At 45.3% G+C, this 27,433-nt stretch overlaps 2 protein-coding genes across 5 annotated transcripts; both read left to right on the forward strand.

Moving 5' to 3' along the window:
* Positions 1–2,101: 2,101 nt before the first annotated feature.
* Positions 2,102–5,086, forward strand: zgc:101664 (uncharacterized protein LOC450064 homolog). 2 transcript variants are annotated; one of them, XM_060065593.1, is made up of 4 exons: positions 2,102–2,261; positions 2,665–2,907; positions 3,026–3,693; positions 4,141–5,086. In XM_060065593.1, exons 2-4 carry the CDS (start codon positions 2,721–2,723, stop codon positions 4,342–4,344), a joined length of 1,059 nt encoding a protein of 352 aa, XP_059921576.1. In that variant the 5' UTR covers positions 2,102–2,261; positions 2,665–2,720; the 3' UTR covers positions 4,345–5,086. The 2 variants fall into 2 exon arrangements, with proteins under 2 accessions (XP_059921576.1, XP_059921577.1); XM_060065594.1 differs by having other exon boundaries at positions 2,197–2,352.
* Positions 5,087–5,564: 478 nt separating this feature from the next.
* On the forward strand, positions 5,565–27,433 carry LOC132467979 (phosphatidylinositol 3-kinase regulatory subunit alpha-like). 3 transcript variants are annotated; one of them, XM_060065589.1, is made up of 17 exons: positions 5,565–5,821; positions 6,188–6,670; positions 7,531–7,660; positions 8,085–8,180; positions 8,802–8,873; positions 9,654–9,770; positions 9,898–10,105; positions 15,654–15,733; positions 16,946–17,048; positions 19,675–19,773; positions 19,930–20,110; positions 24,152–24,277; positions 24,588–24,730; positions 25,241–25,417; positions 25,564–25,638; positions 25,990–26,160; positions 26,676–27,433. In XM_060065589.1, the coding sequence occupies exons 2-17, from the start codon at positions 6,479–6,481 to the stop codon at positions 26,863–26,865; spliced, it is 2,160 nt and encodes a 719-aa protein (XP_059921572.1). In that variant the 5' UTR covers positions 5,565–5,821; positions 6,188–6,478; the 3' UTR covers positions 26,866–27,433. The 3 variants fall into 3 exon arrangements, with proteins under 3 accessions (XP_059921572.1, XP_059921573.1, XP_059921574.1); XM_060065590.1 differs by lacking the exons at positions 5,565–5,821; positions 6,188–6,670; positions 7,531–7,660; ... (3 more) ...; positions 9,898–10,105; positions 15,654–15,733 and adding an exon at positions 15,983–16,608; XM_060065591.1 differs by lacking the exons at positions 5,565–5,821; positions 6,188–6,670; positions 7,531–7,660; ... (4 more) ...; positions 15,654–15,733; positions 16,946–17,048 and adding an exon at positions 17,944–17,975.

Here is a 27,433-nt window from a genome sequence, read left to right on the forward strand (position 1 = left end):
TATGGCCCGAAATGAAAGCAGATTTTTTAGGCTTTAAGACTGTTTTTTTGTTTTGTTTTTTATCTATTTGCTTATATATTATTCATTTATTTATTATTCATAGCATTTTCTTCCTTGTTAATTGTTTTGTTGATTTCTTGGGATTTGAAAGTCAGAATAATTCAGGCTTGATCTAGAAATTGAAGTGAAGGAAGTAGAGGAGACAATAAGATAGATGATGTTGTAGAGAATGAGACAATCATTACTGTATCTTTCTTTCAATTATTACAAATTCGTTTTATGCATATATTTTACTCTTGAAACTTGCTTTTGCACTTTTGGCTAATTTAACTGAAAGTTATAATTGTGGTGCAGTGTTTTTGTTGTGGAATATATTATTATCTTGTTGACTTCTAAATAATAAATACAAATACAAACACAAATAAAAAATACAAATTTCAACTTTAACCTCTTTTAAATGTGAATGGAAAAAGCAGTTCAAAGGGTTAAGACTCCAACAACTTTATTGAGGAGGATTTAATACTAAAAGTTGTAAGCCGCCTAGTGGACAAAACAGTTAGTGCTGTTTTAAAATGTACAAGGCATTCAGAGAGTAAAGTAAAAGTAGAAATGTGGTACGTGTGCAAGCTTTACTTTGACTGTTTCAGTGAGTATACTTAATAAGTAGTAAAATAATTGCAATAAATCATGTTCAAAGAGGTACGGATAAAAACCGTAAGGGTTATGAATGCATACAGTTGCTTGTTCTCTGTGGCAAAACTACTCCATCAACCGCAAAGCAGGGCCCCAAAATAGTGTGGCAAAGTCACGCTCCTTCCGGTAGATCCCTTGGGACCTATGAGATCGAAAAATATGAATCGGTTAATGGAGAGAAAGTAATTATTTTCTGGTCCCAGTCGAAGAGCTGGGACAAAGCGGCCTCACACAAAACCTAACATTATCAAACTTCTTCATGGAATTTTTTAGTTTTCTTTGCATGAAAAATGATCATTTAAATCCACAAACAACATTTGTGTAATCGGGGGAAAATATAGAGACTGGGACCAGAAGATAATGATTTTCTCTCCATTGAAACGCATTCATGTCGATCTCATAGGTCCCATGGGATCTACCGGAAGGGGCGTGACTTTGCCACTATGATCCTGCTTATGCCCTGTTTACACCTACCCGATAGTGGGCCCCGATGGTGCCCGATGGCTAAATCAGCAGCTATCGTGTTTTATCGTCTTTATATCGGCAACCTCAACACACGAAAGACCCTCGAGAACCCTAGACAAATAACGATTGTGAGTGACCAGATTGTGTTAAGGAAGACCCTCAATCTGCCACTTGGGTATAAATAGGGGGTGATGGATGGATGTCCTACTTTTATAATTACAGGGTACTTCGCCCATTTAGAACCGGCGTTCTATTATTATAAAATCGCTATTGTAATATAAATAAATATATAAATAAATATCAGTCTAAACCAGTCTCCCCTTTGCCTTCTCCCGAAATGACGTCAAATGACGCCAAACGCACTTCGGGTGTCTTCCCTGGCATACATCGTTATGTCATCGTTATAACATCGGGTATGTGTAAATGCTACCCCGATAAATTGACCCGATCATACATTTTTAGCCCGATGTCACCCGAATCACCCCGACTTCCACATCGGTGGTCCATCGGCCATTAGCGGCCATTAGCGGGATGGTGTAAACGGGGCATTAGGGCCCCCAGGTGTACAGGGCCGGCCCTGGGACCTATAATTGAAGAACACACAGAGGAACCCAATACGGAGAGCGGGAGGCTAAATAGGGGCTGGTTATATACAGTGGAAGAATAAGGCAAAGAAGCAGCTTTTTTATTTATATATATTGTATAATTTCATTTTAACCTTGTGTTGAAATGACTCCATATTGAGTAATCGATTGAGTATCCAGTGGAAAAAAATCGAATTCGCTGTAGTTTTGATTGTAGCTGTACCTGGGGCACAGTATTGATTATTTGTGGATCCGTACTGCACATAACGTATGGGTATTTGAACGTGGATGAAGGCCGCATTCAGCATATAGTTAAGTATTATAAAGTCAACGGGCTTTTGTTGAAGCCAGTAATTTTGTAGTCCGTAATTTAAAACCGGCACATCGCGAGATTTGGTGGTAATCGCGCCGAACAGCGCCCATGTTGTTGGCCCCCACGTGATGTGATTATGGCAAACCTCCATGGATGTTGGCCTACCATGGAATCATCATTATAAACAACTACTAGCCTACTAGCATGTAAGTACCTATTATACAATACAGGCCCGAATAACTGAACCAGTGAACCACCTCTGTTGATAAAACGTTTGAGTCCAACTCGCCTACGAAGGTATTTTCCCTACTACATTGTGGCGAACGGTAAATTCACATTTAGGGCGTTTAGCCGACGTTTTTATCCTAAAGGACTTACAATGAGCACATTTGTCAGACATAAGTGATAATATAAATCCTGAGATGGTGACCAGGGAGCTGTGTATTTTTGCTTTAAGACCGCCGGGCACGAGAAGGGGAAAGAAGGCAGCGTTTTCAAACTATTCTTTATTGTAAGGATAATTCCTTCTAAAACAGCACTGCACATAGCGGCAATGCTCAAGTCAAAGGAAATTATTACCTCTCACGTTGTGACATCGGTTTTTTGTAGCATCATGAAGAAAATACAAGGATTCTCTGTGTCATCCTGACACAAAGTGTTCCATAATGGAGGATGTGGTTTTACATTACAAGCCTGCCGACGCAGGTCAACTGAGCAGCCTGATATGGCGGACAGAGACTGCGCTGGAGCCATTTCTCTGCCGGGTCTTGCCAACCTTTACACCCTGGTTTCCATCCACTAGTGACCGGCTGTTACCCATCCGACCCTCAAAACCAGCTCCAACAGCCCATGGTTAGTGTGTTTGATCTACACATCATTGTAGTACTTGTACATCTTTGTTAGGGAGACTTTTACTGCCATTTTTCTTCTCAGCCCTTGCTTTAAATGTTTAACTCTGTTTTGATTCTAGCCATCACCAGGAAGACCCAAGAAGACAACCAAACCCACCAGAACTCAAAAAACCTGACAAGCAGAGTATGTTCTGGTGACTCTACCTCAAGCTCTCTGCCAGACAGATTAAAGTCAGATAAAAGGGTGTATACGACTGATCATCCAGTATACAATAACAAACAAGACATTCAATCACAGATACCAGTAAACAGACTGCATGAGACCGACCAACAACAGAAGCCCACATTTGCGGTTGTCATCAGTGACGCCGGGCCTGAAAATCAAACAGTTTTCTCCTGCAGCAACATAACCCGAAGCACTAGACCGTCTCAAGGGAAACTAGAGAAATCCAATAATGTCTCGTACATTCCAAAACCCCCCCACTCTCCTCTTCCTCCCCTTGCAACTGTCAGCCAGCCGAGCCCACCCAACCACACTTCACCAGACAGGGCTAGGCCGCCACCAGAAAAGAGGACACAGAAACCCGTGAGTGGACCACACATCCGAGACGGGGCCGTCAAAAGGTCCTGGAGCGTTGTGGCACATCACAGGCTTCCACTGCGGAGTACCCCACCCCTGTCCAAACCCTTCCTCAAGACGGTGATCCGGCATGGGCTGCACCTGCAGCAGAGGGCCCGCTGGGTCCTCGGACAACACAACTTGGGGTCCGCTGGCGACATGGAGCAGGTCAGCCACTATTACAGGCTTCTAGGAGGAAGATACCAGCTGATGATGATAGGGGAATGTGTGAGTGAGTGGTGGTGACTTGTTGGATTAGGTGAAGTCTATGTCTCCGAATATAGCGGCTATTCTGAGACATAGACTTCACCTAACTCAACAAGTTACCACTACCAGTTGTAAAAAAGATGAGGCTATAATATAGCCTCATCTTTTTTACAACTGGTGGTTTTCAAACATTAATGTTGGTATAAGAGATAAGATTCTAACACAAGTGTGTGTATACAATATAATGCAATTCTTCAAAAATATTTATATTATTTAGTTTATTTTGGTTCTTTGGATGTGTATGAAAGGAATTATTTTAATTTCTCAATAGAGCGTAATCAGATGATGTTAAGCTGCTAGCAACCCAGAAACCCCTCTAATCAATACTTCCTGTTCTGTGGTTGAAAGGTGTGGCGGCAGCTAAACCGCTCCATCAAGAGGTCCAGTCTGCCAACATGTAACGCCAACATCCAGAGGGAGCAGAGGCAGATCTGGGTCTTCTGTGATGTTCTCTACTCTGAGCACGTCGGGAAACACCTGAAAGAGGAGCTGGCTCTCTCTGGACAGATCACCCTCTCTGTGCCCAAACTGGGCAACATCCTCACCTTATAGTTCTCTGCACTATGGACTTTCAACCTGTAACCAATGCAGACCCTTATGTCTGGACAGAAACCTTCTTACGCCTTGTTCACACTACCTCCGTCCGTTGACGGATCTCATTGACTTTGCATGGGGTGCTCGTGAAATGCATTGTGGCTCCGTCCGTCCATTCGGCTCTGTGGCCAGCCTGTGTCAAAAAGTTGAGAAATGTTCCGTTACATTTTTTAAAGAAATGTGGAATGATAGGATTGTTCTTAGTCACCTGTTGTTGGTGTCATCTTTTGTATTTATATCCACACATCGGCTTTGTAGCGGGGAATGATTTGATTGGCTGCAATATGCATCTGCAGAGACTAGTCCCCTATACGTCAGACACGCCCTCAGTCATCCGTTGACGGACACATGTAGTGTGAAAAAGGCGTGAATCAAAAAGTTTAGAAATGTTCAACTTTTCAGGCAGCAACGGATCCGTTGGCCAATCAGACTGCGTTCTGCAAATATACGCAAGGACACTGTCCAATAAAATCGCCTTTGTAATACAACCCGGAAGAACACATGGATACGTCAACAAGCCCCCATCCGTCGACGTACGCATGTAGTGTGAACAAGGAGTCACAGATGTGGTGGGATGCAGCAGAGACTGAATCAATAAACATTCCCAGTTATCCTATGTTAAGAAAGAATGTGAAGCATTTATAAATAATTTGCCTACAGGGGAACATCACATTTATTAAACAAAGATTTTTTTTTGCAATGGCTGGTTTGTTTGTCTGTCAGTAATCTGAAAATCACATGATGTCGGAGGAACCCGGGAGCCCCCCCCACACACCAAGACTGTAACAACAGGCCTTTTTCAAAGCGGCCCTTGAATGAGAGGGCGAGGATGAATGAATACAGTACAATGGCGTGTCAGTGCGTGTACCCCCACTCTTTTGTTTCTGTGAGGCACAGGCCTCTGCACTCCCCCTCTGACAGCTCCATAGATTTATAGGGCATTAGGGGAGAGAAAAAAAAACTAGGTTACCGGATGTGACGTCGCGATCGAGGCGGCCTGCCGTGTTACCAGATTGGTTTAGATTTCCCGGACAATCTGGCAACACTCCAGCCAGTGTTAAAATATGTTAAATGTGAGCCTCCAGGCAAGTGCATTGTTGAGGAAATTCATCTCTGAAATCGAAACTGCAAAAAAATCATCCTGCCGAAAAGCAAGAACGTCTGGGCTCCTGAACGTCACGTCAGTGCGCTACAGCCAGTATTGCCAGGTTGGGGGGGAAATCTGTCCCAATCTGGCAACACTGGCTGCAGTGCCTGCCCCGTTGTAATTTATTAGACCAGACGGCTAAGCCACGAGTCTCTACGCGTTGAAGATATTCGATTCGTTAAAGGGAATAAATCGAGGAAGGCGAATGTTTCTGATTTAATTACTGTTCGTCGTCGTCATGGCGTTAGTTTGTCGCTAGGCTGAAGATCTGAACTCTCTACTAATAAGGTGAGATTATAGCGTTTCGGATGAGCTACATGGCTAGCATCGGTATGCATTGTCGTTTCCCGTTTCCTGGGGCCATTTGCTGTGTGTGCGTTTGTGTATGCGCGTGCGTGTGTGTGTGTACGTGCTAGTGAGTATGTATGCGTGTACGTGCTAGTGAGTATGTATGTGCATCTCTGCATAGCGTTTCAGGACGACATGCATATCACTATTTTGAGGCGGTTAACATGTTTGTTTTGTTCTGTAAACGCACAGATGAAAGCATTGTATAGTAAAATCATAGGAGCAATAGTAATCTTTGGTGTTGCAATTGTGCAATGATCGAATTCAACATGCTGATATTGTACTATTTTGTGTTCTTTTTTGCAGGTGTATCTGACATCACGCAGATGTGGCCCTTATCTCTAATGAGACTATTGTATATGAAAGCTCGGAGTGGTTTGATTGACAGGCTGCCTCCTGGTTTAGAGGGATGACGGTGAGATCCGAAATGGAGACAGGAGAGACGGAGCCCTTTAAAAGCCATGATCAGTTAGTTTAGAAACTCCAAACTTCTTCTACACACCTCAGGCAAAAGAGAAACCTATATTTTGAATAAAACAAACGTGTTTTTGTATTGTATAGTGTACCCCGCGATAAGCTACTTACACAAACGGCAGGATGAGTTCTGAAGGCTTTCAGTACCGAGCACTTTACGACTATAAGAAGGAGCGTGAGGAGGACATTGAGCTCCGCGTTGGGGACATGCTGGTGGTCAGTAAGGGGGCCCTCCTGGCCCTGGGGTGCCCCGTTGGCACTGAAGAGAGGCCCTCTGAGATCGGTTGGCTGCCAGGGTTCAACGAGACGACACAGGTAGGCCCAGATCAATGGTACACTTTAGTGGTCTTTTGAGTGCCAAGTGTATTTTGGATTTGTGAAACGAGACATCCCCTGATCTTCCAAGTTAGACATTATCATTTTTCTCCTCTGAGTAAACTTTTGGGCTCATACTTTAAGATGAAGCCTGGGACATATTGAAATTGAAATTATGCTAACATGGCTAAATGTTCGTTTTTAGAAGGCCTATAGTATGAGTTGGGTTGTTTGACTCTGAGTCAATGTTTGTGAGTTTGAACACAATTTTCAACAGTCTACAGGGAGGCTGTGGACAAGGTGCATAACCTCTACCGGCTCATTGATGATGCCTTTCTAAACGTCCCTGTCAGTCGCATGTTAAAAAATAAAAAGGCTCTGCTTAATAGTCTAGCATGGCCTTAAGTCTGTAGTCTGCATTTACTATAGTATAGATGGCACAGCAAAATCATAGTACATTTTGTCCCAAGTTTAAATTAAAAAGCCTTAAACAGAGTACAGGACAACGAATTACTGTTTGTAGTTCAGTTTTTCAAAACAGGATCCTCTTATTTTTGTTCTCTATATACTGCTTGAATCATGAACTCATGGCTTTGTATAGCCCTTGTGTAACTCGTGTGTCATTTCCCCAGACTAGTGCCATACATGCGTACACTTTTCCTGATAATGTTAAGCTATAAATTGACATTGTCATATATTGGTATTGGTATCCTGATATGGGTCTTGTACATTTTATTACCAATGAACAACTGTCGATTGATTTGTGTTGTATCAATTAAACAATAATACAGCAATATTATAATAAATTCCACATTGTTGGGTGATTATTTTTTTTCTCAAATGTATCTGTTGACCAATAGGAGAAGGGAGATTTCCCGGGAACCTATGTGGCCTTTGTAGGCAGGAAGAGAATGTCCCCACCCACTCCCAAGCCCCGCCCACCCAGACCGCCCTCTGCTGCTTCGTCCAGGGGGGACTCGGAATGTGAGGGTGAGGAGCCCACCTGTCCTTCTCACTAACCATCTCGAGTTCTTTAGAGATACCAGAGAATTTTACTCCTACGATAGCCTGGAATGTAGGTAGCTATAGAGTACACCGACTTAACTCATGTTTGACCGAAGTGAAACAGAACCTCCAGATGATTGTTTGCTTGACGTTAGTCTGTGCAGCTTGTATGAATCAGTTCCCGAAAGCTGTTTCCTCATTGCCACACACGCATCACGCACACGCACACACACTCCACAGAATTTCCCAGCTGGTGATGTTGTGCTCACTAAGAACCCCAGCTCTGAGAAAATAGGAGGGAAGTTAGATTGTCAGATTTGCATTTAAACCAGGTAAGCAAAGATATTGATATTATCAAGATGGTAACTGGATTTGTGTGTGTTTCTGCATCTTGTGTGTTTGTGTGAAGTGGGCTGTGTGTTACCAGACCTGCCAGACCAGTTCAGTCCTCCAGAAACGGCCCCTCTGCTCCTCAGCAAACTCATGGACGCCCTTGAGAGTAAAGGTACCACTTGGCCCTCTGCACCACCAGGGCCTACAGCTGCCCAGTTCACTAGGCCCTGTACAGGGAGCAGTGTCTTCCCATGTCAACGCTGTGTGATGCTTTGTTTTGAGTCTGTTAAGTTTGTTACTTAGCGGTCTGCCATGGTGGAGGTGATAAACAATGCCGGGCATTTCTTTATGACTTGCATTGAGACAAAACAGAACATTCATAAGCCTATTATTGAATGCATCTCATAAACTAGGGATGCACCGACTCAAACTTTCTCAGACCACAAATACTTTCATTTGAGTACTTGCCGATACGGAGTACCGTTATGAGTACTTTGCAATAGCTTTTTTCTCTACATTTATTTTAGTAACTTTGTTAAAATGATATAGATTACTATGTTGACTATCACAAATTACCATGTGAAAAACGTCACGTTGAGTAAAGTGGTATTGGGTGTTCGTATCTGTATCAGTATCAGGGTCCGTGTACTGATATCGGTATCGATGCATCCCTATCATAAGCATTATAAGGATCTGGGGCCTGATCACCCAACAACCATACTCTGCCATGCGTATTTCGCTTGAGGAAACCATAAAGAGACCCTCTTCATTATCTCCTGGGTGCTTGTTGCAGGTGTGGAGAGCCCCGGTCTGTACCAGAGCTTCACCGGAGGCAGTCTGGACACCAAGCAGCTGGCTGAAACAGGTGAGGCTGGCGCTTAGAACAGGATGAAAACGACTGCAGATCCTAACTAGATACCAGGCTAACTTGGGAGCTACACTGAGCATGAGGGCGTGGTCTTCCATTTCTTTTGGACCTGCTCCACTTGACGCGTCGCAATCAGGCGTCAAGAGCGACTAGGAGTCTGCGTCATTGTTGTGTCAACAAACAAGTGGATTGTGCAGACAGTACATGTTTAGTCATTTAAAAGGCCAATCTGATTGACACCTGTCTCACCTGTAGCTCCAATGGCCTTACAAATAGTCCTCCAAATGGCCTTTCTGTTACTCTTTCTAACCCTTCTGGGCCTGAAAGCGCCATGCCGCGTAGCCTTCTTTTAAACTGAGAGAACGCTCTCTCTCACTCTGGAATCAATGAGAGCTGCTACACTAAGCCTCTATGACACGCAGGGAAATGCTAAAATGATATTGAAGTCTCTTTTTAAGCTGGTCGCCCATCCCTCTATGAATTGTTTTCAAGGAGGGAACATGTGTTTATGTCAATACATTAAATAATGTATCGATCAGTAATTGATGTTGCCCATTACAGGGGGAAAAATGCATGTTACTCTGTAAATATCTTCATATTATGCATTTCTGCATACGATTGCATTATGGTCCACCTACACCATTTCAATTACGCATTTAATCACCTAGCGACAATTGGCTATGGTTTCAGAACACGTGCCTCTTTATGACCAAATGGTAAATTATGGACCGGCTTGTTTTTCGAGCAACGGAAATCTAAGGGTGAGTTTGTTTTCAGACCCTGAGCAATTGGAGGTGGCATCTCTCTGTGACGGGGTGGTGCGGTTCTTTCAGGAGCTCCCGGGGCCTGTGGTCCCCCCGGCCTTGCAGATGGAGATGGTCAACGCTGTGAAAGGTCAGCACCGGTCAAGGCCGTTGAGAAACGCCTCGGAAATACATTTAGCAGATTGAATCATTTAGTTTGGAGTGTTACAAAATGTGTGCTGCTGTTGGTTTTGACCCTGCACCCCTCCGTTTTGTAGAGGTGAAGGAGTTGGAGGACTGTGCCCAGGTGCTGCGAGGGGTGACCAGCTCCCCGGCCTGTCCCGCCCAGCACGGACTCACCCTCCTCAGCCTGGTGCGTCACCTTGCCAGGCTGTGTCTCCAGAGCGCCAGGAACCAGCTCAGCCCCAGAAGCCTGGCGGAGGGCTTCAGCCCCCTGCTGTTCAGGACCTCCTCCGCCGCTACTTGGTCAGTCACACACTCAGGCACGCATTCACACACATGCGCACACATCCGCACATACACACACACCCATCCATCCATACACATCGATACGCACATCCGCGCACACACACACATATCCACAAGCACCCATCCGCATGCACTCACATGCACGCAAACACATCTGCTCGCACACACATATTAGGGCTGTCACTTTTTATTCGAAGTTCGAATATTCGTTCGAAGGTGGGGTGAAAAGTTCGAATTCGAAGTGTAATTCTCCATTCGAACTGTAAAAATGCGCTATAAAGAAGAGAGCGGCGAGTGGCTTTTCCTCAATAAAGCGGCCCTCCTGGATCCCCGCTTCTCCCGGTTAGTCCACCTTTCCCCTGCACAGAAACATCTCGTGACTGAAAGCCTCTCACACGAGCTCATTGAAACGGAGACCGACACTGATCGCACACGACAGGGAGAAAAGTCCGCTGCTGCGCTGGGCGCGATGGGCAGCCTGTAGCGGCTGCAGCTGCAGCGGTAACGGAGAGCTGCGAGACTACTTGTAATTTTCTTTACAAGTACAAAAGAGCAGCATGCCGTGTTGGAGGTCGGCCTCACAGATTGTTCGTTTATATAGGCTGTGTGTGCCATGGACGACATGCGCTCCGCATATCGCGCTCCGAGCAGTTATTGTTAATGCGTAAAAGACAGCCGCACTTGTGTGTCGGAGCTTCCTCTTGTTGTGTTTACAAATGTGTTATCAAAGATGTGTTTTTATCCTGTGCTGTTATGAATTCAGTAGGTATACGTGATTTCCACAAGAAATAAAAAGAAACACGACAAACAGTTGTTGTCGTGTTTTTTTTTTTTTTTTTTTTTTTTTTTTTTTTTTTTTTTTTAATAGTTCTATGGGGGGTCGAATGTATTCGAATGTATTCAAATTAATTATGGACATTCGAAATTCGTTCGAATTTCATTTTTGGAAAAAGTGACAGCCCTAACACATATACACACCAGAGTTCCCGGTAATAACGGGTCTTTGACCGGAAAAAAATGAGGAGGACCGAAAATTCTAAATGTCTTCTGTCAGAATGACCGATTGGAAATAAGGCCCCGTCCACATGGAACCGAAACGGGCGAAAACGATCCGGTTTCGTTTTATGCGGAATATTCAAGGCGCTGGTTCTCCACAGAAAAAAAGTGGAGTGCATCAACCCTGCGCGCATACAGCATGCGCGCTGTATGCAAACATTCAGTCACGAGGAAATTCAACCTTTTAAATTGAGCAGAAATACTTTTGAATGTGTTCATTTGAATTGTGTTTAAATATGCTACAGTGGTCATTTGTTTAGGCAATTCATGTAAAACAATGAGGGTTTTGTTTGTAGCGTAGCCTGTGTGATAAAATAAATAAGTCGTTACATTTCGTGCACGCGCTCAAATTGATCGCTATAGACTACCGTAGGTTTATGAACTAAACGGCGGCAAGCAAGCGAAAGCCGGCGGCAAGCTTTGCGGAGTACCGGTATTAACAACCATGGCGAATCAAAATATGATCACACACTACTTCAAACCAAGTAGCAGCAGCAGCAGGTCTGACGTCACACACACACACCTCCATCTGTGTCAGAAGAGGCGGCTGATGCTGTGCCCGTGGCTCCAGCAGAAAAGAGGAGAAGAGGAGGAGAAAAACGCAGGCCTTCAGGCCGGACTGGAAAGAGAAGTTCCCCTGGGTGAGGTGCGATATTGTAGAGGATGAGGAGAGGCTGTTTTGCGCTCTGTGTAAAAACAGGGAGGAAGAATGGCTTCACTCGGGGGTCCACAAATATGCGATTCTCAAGTTTAACAGAGCACAGTCAGTGCAATGATCACATTTCGGCTGCAAACCTAAAACAAAAAATACGAGCCAGTGATTTCATCGGGATCATAATTGACGAGACAATCAAGATAACGGTTGACAAAAAGTTGATCCTGTATGTCAAATTGGAGTGGAAGAGTGGAGACGTGCTTTGTGGGAAACTACGACGTACACTCCGGGACGGCACAGTGTATTTTCGATAAAGTAGCAGAGATTCTCCGCGGCAGGAATGTGGAGCTGTCCCACGTAATCGGACTGGGCTCGGATGGAGCCAGCGTAATGATGGGGAGGCATGCTGGAGTTGGTGCTGTCCTGAAAAAAAGAGTGTTTTCCATCCAGGTGCACTGTGTTGCCCATCGTACTGCACTGGCCGCGATAGACGCCGCTAAAGCTGTGGACCGGGTAGGAGCCTACAAGCGCACAATTTCCGCTGTGTACTCCTTCTACAAACACTCAGCTAGCAGGACCAATCGCCTCAATCGTCAACTAACAGCAACTCTGAGCGAAGAGGACATGACGAGTCTGAAGCAGCCATGCGCTGTCCGCTGGCTGTCATTGCATAGGGCAGTGGAAGGTATTAAAAAGAACTGGCCTGCTTTGGTGATGGAGCTAAATGAAGAAGCTGTGGGAGGAAATGCCCAACCCCAAGGCATCCTGGGACAAATCCAGCCAAATATCGCCTTGACGCACACACTGGCTGATGTTCTCCCTGTGATGACCAAACTGAATTTGGTTTTCCAGATAGATGATGTGAATCTGGCCACAATCCGACCAATGGTTCAAGCATCCGTCTCGGCCCTCACACAGCTACGAGATGCACCCGGTCCAGAAGAACAGAGGTACCAAACAGACTCCCAAGAAGGCATGTACAAAGGCATTCAAGTGACCCATGCAGGCGACCGGTCCGTTCAAGCCCTCAAAAATGCCCAAACAAGCTACATTCAACAGCAGTAAAGCAGATTCCCTGGATCTGCTTTACTGCTTCAACGTCCTTCGTAATCCCTCCCGATACCCACAGACAGCTGGTAAGTAGGCTAGCCTATTTGATTACGTATGATGTAAAACATATAGCCTATGTTAAATAGAATATTATATTTAAATAACCAATGCTCGCATATTCTGGTCAATAATAATAATAGGACCAATAGAATTTAATAGGCATAGGCCTACTACTAAACAGGCCTAATAATAAGAGCCATAATGCAAACTATAAGGGCACTCGAGAGCTATAGGCCTACCTCCGCTAAATTCTAGTCTGATACGCAAATGTAAAAATCGTCCGTGTTGCCATAATAGGCTGCTGACAGACAATAAGGAAAAGAGAGACAGTAGGCTAATGTAGGCCTAACAAAACTGATTTGTACAGTGTTACATGAACGTTAGAGACACAGAGGAATAACCAAGGAATAATTAGTTTAAATTTAGTTTAAAGTTGTTTATTTGCTTTTCTTTAAAAATAAATAAACACAGACTGATTGTCCCTAGGTTCTCTCAGCACTTCGGGAGCATGCAGAACCAGCCATCCAAACCATGCTGGGTCATTTTGGCCAAGAAATTGCCAGCGAGGACGAGTCGGCAACAGCCACCACATTCATCGATGCCGCAAGCGCGCAGCGAGATGCCATCCCAATGATGACAGCCCTCCGCAGTTACGGGGGCTTGCATTTTTCAACGGCCTGCGAGATGCTCATAAGAGATTACGCGGAAATCTTCCCAGAGTTGGTCAAACTGGCAAAGATAGCCTGTGTTATCCCCATCTCCATTGTGCCAGTGGAGAGAGGCTTCTCCCTGCAGAACCGCATAAAGACTGCTCAGCGAAGCCGCCTTGGGGAAGGAAGAGTCACAAGGCTTATGCGCATTGCAAGCAGCAGAGACACTCTCGATACATTTGACTTTAATTCAGCAGCTGCCAAATATCGAAAGAAGTAAAAAATCGTTTTTATTTATTTTATGCTGTAGGCCTAGTTGAAGTCGCGGCCGGCAATTCACTGTTGTAGCCTTATCCACTTTAAAATACTGCTGTTTTTTGTTACACTGTAGTTTAATGATTTTAATTTAATTATTTTCATTAGTCTGCATTTTATAATGTTACGCGCCAGTTTGTTTTACTGTAGGTAGCCTACTTTGTGTTGTTTTAGGCTATTATTATTTATGCCTTGCCTTGCATTATAGACCTAAATAATTTTTGTTTGTCTGCACTTTAAAATGCAATGTTTAATTGTTCTGACCTCCACCTGCCAACCTTTTAATTAAAAACACCAGGCTTTAGATCGACATTCCTTGATGATATTATTCTTTATAGCCTGCCTATCAATTTTTTAAGTGCAATAAACACAGACAATATCCGACAGATTTTTTTCCAATTTGACCTGTAAAATGAAACCTTCCCGGTCACATGACCGGCACCAAAGAGCCCGACCGATATATCGGCAGGCCGATATTATCGGCCGATATTAGGGATTTTTCAAACTATTCGGTATCGGCATTTATAATGGCCGATAAATGAATATTTAAAAAAAAATAAAAAAAAGTTTAACGTCCCAAACCCGCTGATTCAGGCAGAGTGAATGACGGAGATCGACGGAGACACAGCTATGTTGTTCATAGCTGTGTTCGAAATAATTCCCTATCGCGGATATAGTGCACTATATAGGGTGCTCGCCATTTTGTAGTGGTGTTCGAATTCTCAGTGGTTAATTTCATGCACTATATAGTGCACTTAAATTCCCTAAAATTTGAGTGTACATACGATGTTCCCTACATGTTACTCCGTATACCACAATGCAATGCGGTAGTGTTCTTCCGGAGGAGAAGAAGAAGCTGAATAACCGCGAAAACTAATACATTTAATGATTTAATGATGGAGTTAACTCCCAATTTAATTGGGAGTTAACATAGAAAATGTAACATTCAAAATTAATTAAAAAAACTTGATCAAGGAAATGTAGCATTCAACATCAATACAAGCTCCAGCTTTCCTCGGGAGTGCCCGGTTTGTTTACATGATGTGGGAGCATCTGTCTGCGTCACACAAATACCCGGCGCATTTACTGACGCAAATGACGCTTAGAAATGTTCAGCGTAGTGTCCGAATTCTCGTTTGTTCGTTCCCTATATAGTGCACTATATCATAAACACTATATAGGGAATAGTGAGGGAGTGAATAGGGAATGATTTCGAACACAGCTCATGTGTGCAAGTGTGTTCATGGTAAGTTGGCAACTGTCACGAGACATACATTGCTTGAATAACAATTAAAAGAACATCCCCATCAATTCTCTAAAGTCGATAAGCATGACTTAATTCATGACTACCATGTCCAGTTTTGCTGTTGTTACATGTTAGCTGAGAGTGAAAAGGATTTAAAGGATAACTACAAATAACCAATGTTAGGGAAATCTGTTTGTTTTGTTGCGCGTTTCTGGATTTTTTTTTTTGCCGATATATCGGCATATCGGATTTTTAAATCACAAAATATTCGTATCGGTATCGGCCTTAAAAATCCTATATCGGTCGGGCTCTCTAGCGGAAACACTGATACACACGCTCACACACATCCGCACGCATGCATGCACGCAAGCACACATGCACGCACGCACACGCACATCCTCACGCACGGGCAGTTCTCTCGAAACCTATTAATGGATTGTTGGTGTAAATTGCCGTGACCTCCACTGTCTGGCCACACACACTTTGATTGTGGTATAAATTGACTGTCCTCAGCTCAGAGGCTCCGGACGCGCTGGTCCAGGCTCTTGAGGTCCTGATCACCAGCGAACTCAACATGAACCAAGCAGCTCCAGGTAGCCTTCTCTTCCTATACGGCTGTCTTCGTGTGTTTCTACCTTTCCATGTATTGTCTTTCCTCCCTTCACTTGCACAAAAGAAAATGAAATCGAAGTAAAATAATAAGACGTGTTAGGTCAATTGAATTTGCATAGTACCTAATAACAATTGCATAGTATCAAAGGGCCTAGGCCTAGGGTGAGGAAAAACTCTTAACTCTAACGCTAACTAAATATCATGGAAGAAAAAAAAATATATATATTGGAGGAGCGCTATGACCGCTGTCACTCAGGGGCACGAAGCCACCGGCACCATGACATCACTGTCATGGAGCCTGAGAGGTGCAACGCTAGTGGTGGGTGTGCTGTCTCGGTGACATCATCGCCTGTGTGGTATTGGCTGGGATAGCGCTGATGTCACACATCTCCGGGCGGCTGGGCAATGAGATGGATTTCTTCCAGCAGGAGAGCAGAGGAAGCGAGGCTAGGTATAGGAGGAGGCTAGTGTGGTGGTGTGGGGATATCCTCTGGAGCCAGTAGATTAGAGCAGCATGGTATTTCTAGGTGATTCTTGGTATTTTTAAATATTTCAACAGATTGTAAATCATATGGGTTGTAGCTCCATGCAAGACCGCAGTAACACGGAAGGGAAGCAAAGAGGGACAGAAACGGCCAAAACTGTAGCCTACTATGTCTTCCGACATTACCATGGCGATCTGTATGAATGATATGGGGCTGAAGAGGCAGATGATGGATAAAGACAGAGCTGGCAGAGTGATGTGACGCTATGGAGCCCAGGGCAGAGGAGGAGGAGGAAGGGGTTATGGTCGTGAGGACAGAGGCGTGTGGAGGAAGAGGCACGACTCTGTGCTGTTTAAACATGCAGCGCTCAGGTAGGATGGCTCTGCTTCCCAACTACCTATCTGACAAGATGGCCAACATTGTGATGAATATTGTCTGTGATGTGGCTGAGAAGAGCTGAAAATTATTCACGTTTGTTTGTTGTCTTTCTTTCAATCTACGATTTAATTTATGTGAAAGTGGTATAAGGGTGGTATTGCTTTTTTATTTAATATAAGCGTTGGCATTACAGTTTTGAGAAAAGATGGGTCTTATTTTCAATGTGGTGGTGAATATAGGGAGACCGGTAATGCCCATATGTTACACTGCAGAGCGTCCGTCGTGTCATAAACCATATTGGCTGACATGCTGGCCGTCTCTCCCCCTCAGCCCTGCCGCCCAAACCAGCAAAGCCGCTGACCCCAGTCCCCAGCATCTTCAACAACAGCACGGCCCTCCAGGACTCAGAGTGGTACTGGGGGGACATCTCCAGGTAGCGCACGCACACACCTCAATGTCCACACATCCACTCGCCCACCCATATCGGCAGGCTTACATACACGCACATCCGCACGCATGTCCAGAAACATCAATACGCACATCCGCACCCACACGCATGTCCACAAACATCAACACACACACAAATTCTCTTGAGTGGTTCTGGGTAGGGATGTCCCGATCCAGCTTTTTGCACTTCCGATCCGATACCGATATTGTAGCTTTTAGCATCGGCCGATACCGATACCGGCCGATCCAAGCATGTATTAAAGATTAAAGATATTTACTTATTTTGTTGTACTACTCATGTTGAAAAGGGTTTTACTCTTAAGAACAACTTAATTAGGTTAGTTTGAATAATCCACAATAGTTGGTAATGAGAAGCTGACCTGTTTATTCAGGGTTAAATAAACACAAAATAGACAAAATAATAAATAGTCAAATTACCACACACACACTGAATTGGCATCAGTGCTCTGTTCTTGAACAACAAGAGTGTAAACAATATTGTAAACAATATAACATTATATATAAAAGCAACACACACAAAAAGTAGAAAATAGTCAAATTACCACACACACACTGAATTGGCATTTTTATCGATAACTTTAAATCCTTAGTGGGACATGCACAGACAAGTGGGATGCTGGACAGGTCACTTGGTGTGTGCTAGGTGTGCTGAACAACGCGGACCGGATTTGGGGGGAAAAGCTGAAAAAAAACTGGAATGGATTACCTACATTGGTGCGCTCGAAAACCGGACCGGAGCGGAGTTTTGAAAACAAACTGGATCGGGAGTCCGGATCGGGATTTTCCCGTGCAGGCCGATCCGATATTGATATGCATTTTTTGCTAATATCGGCGGCCGATCCGATCCAAATATCGGATCGGGACATCCCTAGTTCTGGGGGGACATCTCCAGGTAGCGCATGCAAACACGGCAATGTAGATTGGCAGGCATACAGTATCAGTCTCGCTTTATTCATGTAACCTCAGACAATGCTACAGCTAAGGCCTAGCTACTATCTAGTCATCTTTTGATCACCTCTCCCTATTTGCTGTTTAATTGGCAGCATAAAAAAAAAAATGAATGTGAAAAAAGAAAACATTGGTCTAGGGCTGGGCGATATGGACCAAAAGTCATATCTCCAAGCAGAATATCGATATAAGATAAATATAAATATTTGTTGATTGACACAATAACATAGTTGCCGTTGCCACGCTCCAACTCATCATTCTACATCGGTGGCGCCGCTGTGCTCTCATTTCCAGCCTGCCTGCGTCGCTGTGCTCGTTAACCTGCCTTGCTGATGTGGGGGGGGGGGGGGGGGGGGGGGGAGTTACCGTGGAGTTACCGTGGAGTTACCGTTATTACTACAGCCTACCTACCTACCGTTTGGATTTACCGTTAGTATTCCTACCGTTCGGAATTGAATACAGTTTGATGGTTGAATAAACCGTGGACTAGCCACTGCCTCTGCCTCGTATTTGAGAACATTATAATATATAATATCACGACCAAAAGCTGTGTGCGCCTCCGGAATATTTTGAATCTTATTATATATTAAAGAGCACCTATTATGCTTTTTCGACTTTTATGACCCATAAACGTTGTTATAATGATCTATAGTCATGTTTAACCATACTAAAGTGTGAAATAATGACGTACAATACATGCATTTAGACGTTCTTTAATAATAAATATATTATTAATTAGTGGTGGGGCGTTAAAGGCTGCTTAACGCGAAACTTTTATCGCGCGATAAAGAAAATATCGCCGTTAATCTATTTTCAAACACTTCCTTGTTCGGACCCATCACTTGACTGAACTAACCAATCAGAAGCTAGAATTTAGACTGAGGTAAACGTGAGGCGGTGAATTATATTTGATAAATCACCATTGCCCAGTATAATTGACCGCTGTCAAGGTAAACAAACAGATTTTTTGCTGTTTGCCATTTTAATCTAGATTAATCTAGGAATTAATCTAGATTAAAAAAATATATCTATGCCCACCACTGTTATTAATACATTCCACCGTCAGAGAAACAGACCGTCGGGTTCAGGGCTCCAGACTGCGACCAAAATTTGAGTGTGTGCAACCTTTTTTTACACGTTAAACGTGGAAGGGGCGCGTCAATGAATCCGGAATCTTTAGCTGGCCAATGAGTGTAAGGGTGCACTCACATTAGGCCATCTGGCCGTGGCCGTTGGCCGTTTTCACACCTAACCGTGCTCAACTGGCCCCATTGTTCTCTGGCCTGCATTCACACTAGGCCATCTGGCCGTCGCAACTTTTATCACAATAACCAAAGTCAGATATTTCGTTTTGTGGCAGGGGGTTTAGTGCAAATTGCTCAGAGACTGAATTGGAACTGATGATATTTGTAAAAGATTATTTATTGTAGTCCGGAGACAGAGCCAAGCTACGTTGGTCTAAACTCCCAGACCGGTATTGTCTTAATGTTTTACCGGTTGACCAGATGGCTGGGTAGCTTGGGTAAATAGCTCTTTCATTAGCATTAAACCGAGGGGTCATATTATTTAATGAGAGCCTAGAACACAGCACATACAGGAGCACCATGCCAGGGGATGTACTTCATGAGTATTTACTTTCCCAGGGAGGAGGTCAATGAGAAGCTGAGGGACACGGCTGACGGGACGTTTCTGGTCCGTGACGCCTCCACCAAGATGCATGGAGACTACACCCTAACCCTCAGGTAAGGGTGGACCTCACAGAAGTGTGTGCACAGAAAAGGCTACACCAGTACAAACAGGCTGCAACAAGAGCTTACCCTGTTTAAATGTACCTCAGGTTGTGTAGTATATCGAGTATACATCCTATCCATTGTAACCGGTTTAAATTATTTTCACAGGAAAGGAGGCAATAACAAGCTGATCAAAATCTTCCATCGGGACGGAAAGTACGGCTTCTCAGACCCGCTGACCTTCAGCTCGGTGGTGGAGCTGATCAACCACTACCGCCACGAGTCCCTGGCCCAGTACAACCCCAAGCTGGACGTCAAGCTGCTGTACCCCGTCTCCAAGCACCAGCAGGTCCGCACCGCGCTACACAGCAGAGGCCCACAGTCTCTTTAGAGGCCCCCCACAGTCTCTTTAGAGGCCCCCCACAGTCTCTATTGAGGCCCCCACAGTCTCTTTAGAGGCCCCCCACAGTCTCTATTGAGGCCCCCACAGTCTCTATTGAGGCCCCCACAGTCTCTTTAGAGGCCCCCCACAGTCTCTATTGAGGCCCCCCACAGTCTCTATTGAGGCCCCCACAGTCTCTATTGAGGCCCCCCACAGTCTCTTTAGAGGCCCCCCACAGTCTCTTTAGAGGCCCCCCACAGTCTCTATTGAGGCCCCCACAGTCTCTATTGAGGCCCCCCACAGTCTCTTTAGAGGCCCCCCACAGTCTCTATTGAGGCCCCCCACAGTCTCTATTGAGGCCCCCCACAGTCTCTATTGAGGCCCCCACAGTCTCTATTGAGGCCCCCCACAGTCTCTTTAGAGGCCCCCCACAGTCTCTATTGAGGCCCCCACAGTCTCTTTAGAGGCCCCCCACAGTCTCTATTGAGGCCCCCACAGTCTCTATTGAGGCCCCCACAGTCTCTTTAGAGGCCCCCCACAGTCTCTATTGAGGCCCCCCACAGTCTCTATTGAGGCCCCCACAGTCTCTATTGAGGCCCCCACAGTCTCTTTAGAGGCCCCCCACAGTCTCTATTGAGGCCCCCCACAGTCTCTTTAGAGGCCCCCCACAGTCTCTATTGAGGCCCCCACAGTCTCTATTGAGGCCCCCCACAGTCTCTATTGAGGCCCCCACAGTCTCTATTGAGGCCCCCCACAGTCTCTTTAGAGGCCCCCCACAGTCTCTATTGAGGCCCCCACAGTCTCTATTGAGGCCCCCACAGTCTCTATTGAGGCCCCCCACAGTCTCTATTGAGGCCCCCCACAGTCTCTATTGAGGCCCCCCACAGTCTCTTTAGAGGCCCCCCACAGTCTCTATTGAGGCCCCCACAGTCTCTATTGAGGCCCCCCACAGTCTCTATTGAGGCCCCCACAGTCTGTTGAGGCCCCAAGAGTAGGGGTGTACGGTATAAACGATGTAGAAAGTACACCGGTGTGAATTAAAATGTGCTATTTGAAATAACAGCCATTTTGAGCCGCGCCGGCCGGCTACTATTTCGTAACTCTGCTTATCACTCTCCCGTTCTGCCGCCCAACTCACACACACACACACACACTCTCCGAGTGAGAGTGGCTCTAACCGCGGTACGACCTGTGTTTGAATTGAAACACGAGGCAAGTTGACCGTGTGTAGAGAGCGGGCTCGAACGCCCACAATGATCTGAGATGGCGCGGACCTGTTTGAGACCCTGCGCGGGATTCACCAGGGGCCAAGCGGTAGAGGGCAGCGTTAGGAGCTCATTTGCAACATTGCCGCTGCTCATTTAAGATAATGACAGCTCCGAAGAGACGCTGCTTGTTTAGTTTGGAGGAGACGGAAAAATTGAGGGTGAGGGATAATTTTTTTCACTTCACACAAAAAGATCTTGGAATGAGATGGCTAACTGAAGTCTTATAGCGTTTAGTCTACTGTCAATAATAATTTAGAGATCTTATTCTCCGCAGCTCGCATGCGGGAGTAATTAAGACTTGAGGAGAAATTAAACAGTGGGCTAGAGACGCAGTGTCCGTCCAACTTCCAATAAGTCACTTTTTTTATTTTTATTTTTAACCGACAAGCGACAATTTTGATCGGTTTACATTGATACGGTCAACCATCGGTCAAACGGTCATCGGTTAACATCCCTACTATTGAGGCCCCCAGAGTCTGTTAAGAGGCCACCAGAGTCTCTATAGGCCCCTGCCCCCTAGGGTCGAGCTTCGCGCTGACATTTGAACTGGTCAAAAAACCAAGCTAGCTATCAATAACCCTGCGATGAGTTACCTTTGAAAAAGAGCACGATATACTTACTAAGTACTAAATGCATGCGTCACTAATGTAATATGTAATTACTACGTAATGCGTAGTAATGACAACACTTAAGGTGTACGCACGCACGCACGCACGAATAATTGTTGGTTTATATCATGGTATTGAAGTTAGGAAACTATATATGTCATATCATTTGGACATTAAAGGTTGGGTATGGGATTTGCGAAACGCCAGCAAATTTTGAAAATACACAACTCAAATGGTCCTACCACCTCTCCTTCAACGCTAACTCTGACTCCACACATTCCAAGTACATGGACGCGCAATCATGCATAAGCGAACAGATGCGCGAGAGCGAGCCATTAGCTAGTTAGCTAGCTCCAGTAGCTACCGCAGGATAACAACAAACAGAAGCTTTCTCTGGGTCACGAGCTTTGAGTACGTGCACGAAGGGGTCGCACGGGGGGAGGGGGAGTGCAGTACGACAGTTTGATTGACGTACTTACTGTCCAATACCACTCGGTGAGTCTGGAAATCATTGGCTGGAGTTTTTCGAGCCCTGCCTGTTCCACAGATGATTGACTTGTTTAATTTTCATGTCAGTACTTCTAACTCAGTGGCTGTAAGTGGGTTATGATAAGGATTTCAAGTAATTTTGCAAAAATGGCCAAAAAAGAGAATTCCATACCCAACCTTTAATAGCGCACTTAGTGATCAGCATTTAGTTGGACATTTAATGTTTATAATCAATGTATTCATAGCCATTTGTATTTGGTAATTGGACCAGCACAGAGGTTCCTAGTGAGGGCAAATCTGCTGACTACATAGGGTGACCTGCCCTACCACGCCACCCATATTATTACTGGGTGGTGGAAACTGCTGGCTCAGTGTATGCCTGGAGAGAGCTGTGTGAGATCATACCATGACAGGGGTTAAACCTAACTTTTTTCACCACCGTCCAGAAAATCATTTTGAACCGTCCCGAATCGTCCCGAATTTTCACAAAAATCTTTTTTACATTTAGAGTTTTTGCTTACTGATAATATAGTAAAAACACAATACATTATGTTGATAAAATATATTTATTTCCAGACTAGATTTGTTTAGTTTCAAGATGATTACCAATGCCCTAAGTCACAGAACTGTGGTGTGGACCCGACACACATTGGCGATTTATTGGGTTTCATTCTGATGTAAATGCGACGGCTCCGTGATTCCGGGGGTGGGGGGTGCTTGGGTAGATGCAGCGATATCATCATGAGCAGTTGTAACTGGAAAGAAAGTGAAATCCGCAAGCTGCTGATCATTTAAGAGAAGGTGATGCAGTCGCATTAAACACAGACATTGAAAGATGGTGCGATCTATGAGAGAGACGCAGAGGAACTGTCCTTACGAGGCTTTTGTGAGGATAAAAAACAAGTGGTCAGCATAATAAAGAATTTGTTGGCGTCAATCGCGTTTGTAGCCTACAATCAAATGTGAACTCATTCTTGCATGCGGTCTTCATTCATAAAAAAATAAAAACATTCAGGAGTATGCAAATTATTCTGAAGAGGTCTAGACTAGCGCAGCCCCGCCTTTTCCAGTTAACCATGGAAGCCCGCGCCTTGACGAACGGGGGATTTTACCAACTCGGTTTTACACAGGAAACTTGAGATAAGACGGTGAAATCGCCGGGCGTGCCAAGCCTCGACCGAACCGGCTTGGCAGTGTAAAAAGCAGTTGTTACAAGCAGTCTCTGCGTCTCACTGAACAACCAGTGGTGGGTAGTAACGCGTTAAAAGTAACGCAAATGAGTAAAAAAAAGTAAATTTTTCGGTTAACGAGTACGTTTCACGTTCCTTTTTTAAGTCTGTAATTTTACTCTTACTCAAGTATATATTTGATTTAGAATTCTACTCTTTACTCAATTACATATTCCATTGTGACTTCATTAAAATTAGTATTTTGATAGACATTATCTTCGTTGACTGTAATACAAGCGTACACGTTAGCGACGCGCCCTCCCTAGGTTGCAACTTTGTTGCGATTCCATAGCGAGGAGAGTCGACCGTTACGTTGGGACTGAGGACTAGAATCGCATGGATGCAGACGCGCAGGAAGATATTTCATCGTCATTCGTTTTAATCCCTGTACCATGATGATGATGTGGCCCACAGGACCAGGTGGTGAAGGAGGACAGCATCGAGGCCGTGGGCAAGAAGCTGCACGAGTACCACCTGCAGTACCAGGAGAAGAACCGAGAGTACGACCGGCTGTACGAGGAGTACACCCGCACCTCACAGGTACGCCACATTGCACCCTCTGTACAAGGACTGCACACACATACCCTCGTCCTCGTAGGTACATTGAACACATTCCTACGACCCCACACACATGGTCCAAATGCATCACACTCAGTCCTCACAAGTACATTACACACGGTCCTCATGAGTATCTCACACACGGTCCTCATGAGTATCTCACACACGGTCCTCATGAATACATTACACGTGGTCCCAGTAAGTGCACCACACGGTACCAGTGCACCACACATGCACATGTATGCGTTCCACACTTAGCCCGGCCTTCACATGCGATCTCTTCCTCTCTCAGGAGATCCAGATGAAGAGAACGGCCATCGAAGCCTTCAACGAGACCATCAAGATCTTTGAGGAGCAGTGTCAGACGCAGGAGCGCTTCAGCAAGGAGTACATCGAGAGGTTCCGGCGTGAGGGCAACGACAAGGAGATCCAGAGGTAGGCTGGCGGCCAACACACCTGCCTGCTGCTTTATAATATAGTATGTTATCTGTATGAGGTCTCATTGATGGGTAATGTAGATGTATCCCATGTTGACTTTAAAAACGTACATTATTATTATGACCCGTTGTTGATGCTTCCCCTGAAGCGGGGCTGTATGTGCGTGATTAGTCCGGATCGTTTGCGGTCCGAGCTACAGGGTGTCATACACTAAATGTACACTAGATGGCGATGCATCAATGGACCAATGTTCTCAAAGTCATGCCTTTTTTTTTTATACAATGAATATTTAATGCCCACATTTTTGTATTATATTGAAAGCTTCCAAAGTACAGCAGTAACAATATTCCTTAATGTCTGAGAAATAACATTTGGTTAGCTGTGGTCTGCGGTTGCCAGGTTTTGCCCACAACCCTACTTGTCCGTTCACCAATCGGTGACCCGCTACATCAACGGTTGAAAACCACTGCTTGACAACGTAATGACCCTTTGCCGTCTCCCCCACAGGATCATGGGGAACTATGACAAGTTGAAGTCCCGGATAAGTGAGATTGTGGACAGCAAGCGCCACCTGGAGGTGGAGCTGAAGAAGCAGGCGGCCGACTACAGGGAGATCGACAAGAAGATGAACAGCATCAAGCCGGATCTGATCCAGCTCCGCAAAACGAGAGATCAGTACCTGATGTAAGACATGCACATTGACCTAAACTACAGTCAAACACACGCACATCCAGTCACACCCTGCTTTTGAATGTCGAAACGGTACATTTATCAAAATCAGACTTATCTGCACATTTGCATGATGTAATGCTCTTTATTCTGTGTGGCAGGTGGCTGACTCAGAAGGGTGTGAGACAGAGGAAGTTAAACGAATGGCTTGGCCTGAAGAACGACACAACGGAGGAGTGAGTACACTGCCGAAGAGCCACCATAATAATAAGAACCATAATGAAGGGATGGTAATATTTGAATTATGTGGATTCCAAATCCTGCAATTGGATGGAAATTAACCTTTTTCTGAAGGCTGCAGATGACAAGAATTACAACACTAGTGTGTTTTGAGCAGAATCAGGTTCTATCTGTGAAAGAAAACGCAACATGTTTAGGGATAATGTCATCTTATAAACTGTATTATTGTTACTTACTTTGTAAGGTTGTCCTAACAGTAGGTTGGTAGTAACAGCGAACACCTCAGTGGCTCATCAACAGTGAACAAAGGGTCATTTCTAAGTGTGTGTCTGTGCGCGTGTCTCCAGTGAGTACAGCATGCTGGAGGACGAGGATGACCTGCCTCACCATGATGAGTGTCTGTGGCGCCTGGGCAACATCAACCGCATCCAGGCGGAGACTCTGCTGCGCGGCAAGAGGGACGGGACCTTCCTGGTCCGTGACAGCAGCAAGCCGGGCTGCTACGCCTGCTCTGTGGTGTAAGGACCCCCCTCTCGTCTGTCTGTCAGTATGGCTGTCTCCAGCGCTACAACCGTTTGGTCATTTAGCTGACGCCTTTATTCAAAGCGACTGACTGTGAAGTCAGACACATGTGATTAAGGATCCTATTGGAGTTAGGAAAGTGTCACTGGGCTGGGCTGCAGACATTGGGGATCTAACCTAGAACCTTTCGATTGAGAGTCCAACACCCTCATCACTACTAGACTATGCAGTCCCCTGGCTCTGTGCAGTCCCCTGGCTATCAGTGTGCCTTGTCAACGTCTCTCCCCTATCCTGCCCTATGTCTATTCAATTAAATTGTATTTTTTGTAGCCCTTCATCACAATTACAGTCTCAAAGGGCTCAAGAGGGTATTTATTTATATCTGTGCTGCTGCCTGAGCTCCGGGTCAGTCCTATCCCTCCTCTGTATTATTGATGTGTTGTTTTGAGGCCAAGCATGAACATGTTTCTCCTCCCTCTCTCATCTGGCTCGCTTCTCCGTCTCCCTGCAGGGTGGAGGGAGAGGTGAAACACTGTGTGATCAACAAGACCCATACAGGCTACGGCTTCGCCGAGCCCTACAACCTCTACGCCTCCCTCAAGGAGCTGGTCCTCCACTACCAGCACGCCTCCCTGGTCCAGCACAACGACTCGCTCAACGTCACGCTGTCCTACCCCGTGTACGGGCCGCAGAGGCGCTAGGACGCCGCCGTCAGGAGAAAGGAAAACCCACCGACCACAGCCTTCCCCCTACAGCACAGCTCTGTGTGTGTGTGTGTGTGTGTTTGTGTGTGTGTTGGGACTGTATGGAGAAAGGTGGCTGATGGACAATTGCGTATGTGTGTCAGAGAGAGAGAGAAAGAGAGAGACTTAACCACTGTGATTCTGAAGGTCCCTCATCCTTTCTGATATCCCTTAACGCCCCAGTAGATGTCAAACAGAATCGGAATGGCGGTGTGTTCCCATTGGCTGTCCAACGGCGGTGGAACCCGCCCATTCATAGTGAGGATACCGAGCCTTTAAGTACCGTTTGGAGTTCTCTTGTAGTAAGGCAGATATCTGCTGCTGCTGCTTTCCATAAGCACCAAGAGATGCCCGGTTGGCATGCCAACCTCCCTGGTCTATACAGAGGAGAGCAGGCGGTCGGTAGTGAGGTCTTTGTACCCTCAGTTTTCAGATGTGGATTTAGTTAGCGCAACGAATGGCTTGTTGGTTAGCTGTCACTGTCTGGGTCCGTCAGCAGGACGCCTTGATCAGGTCCACTCTTCCC

This window comes from Gadus macrocephalus, chromosome 11 (assembly GCF_031168955.1).
Source record: "Gadus macrocephalus chromosome 11, ASM3116895v1".
Lineage (NCBI taxonomy): Eukaryota > Metazoa > Chordata > Actinopteri > Gadiformes > Gadidae > Gadus > Gadus macrocephalus.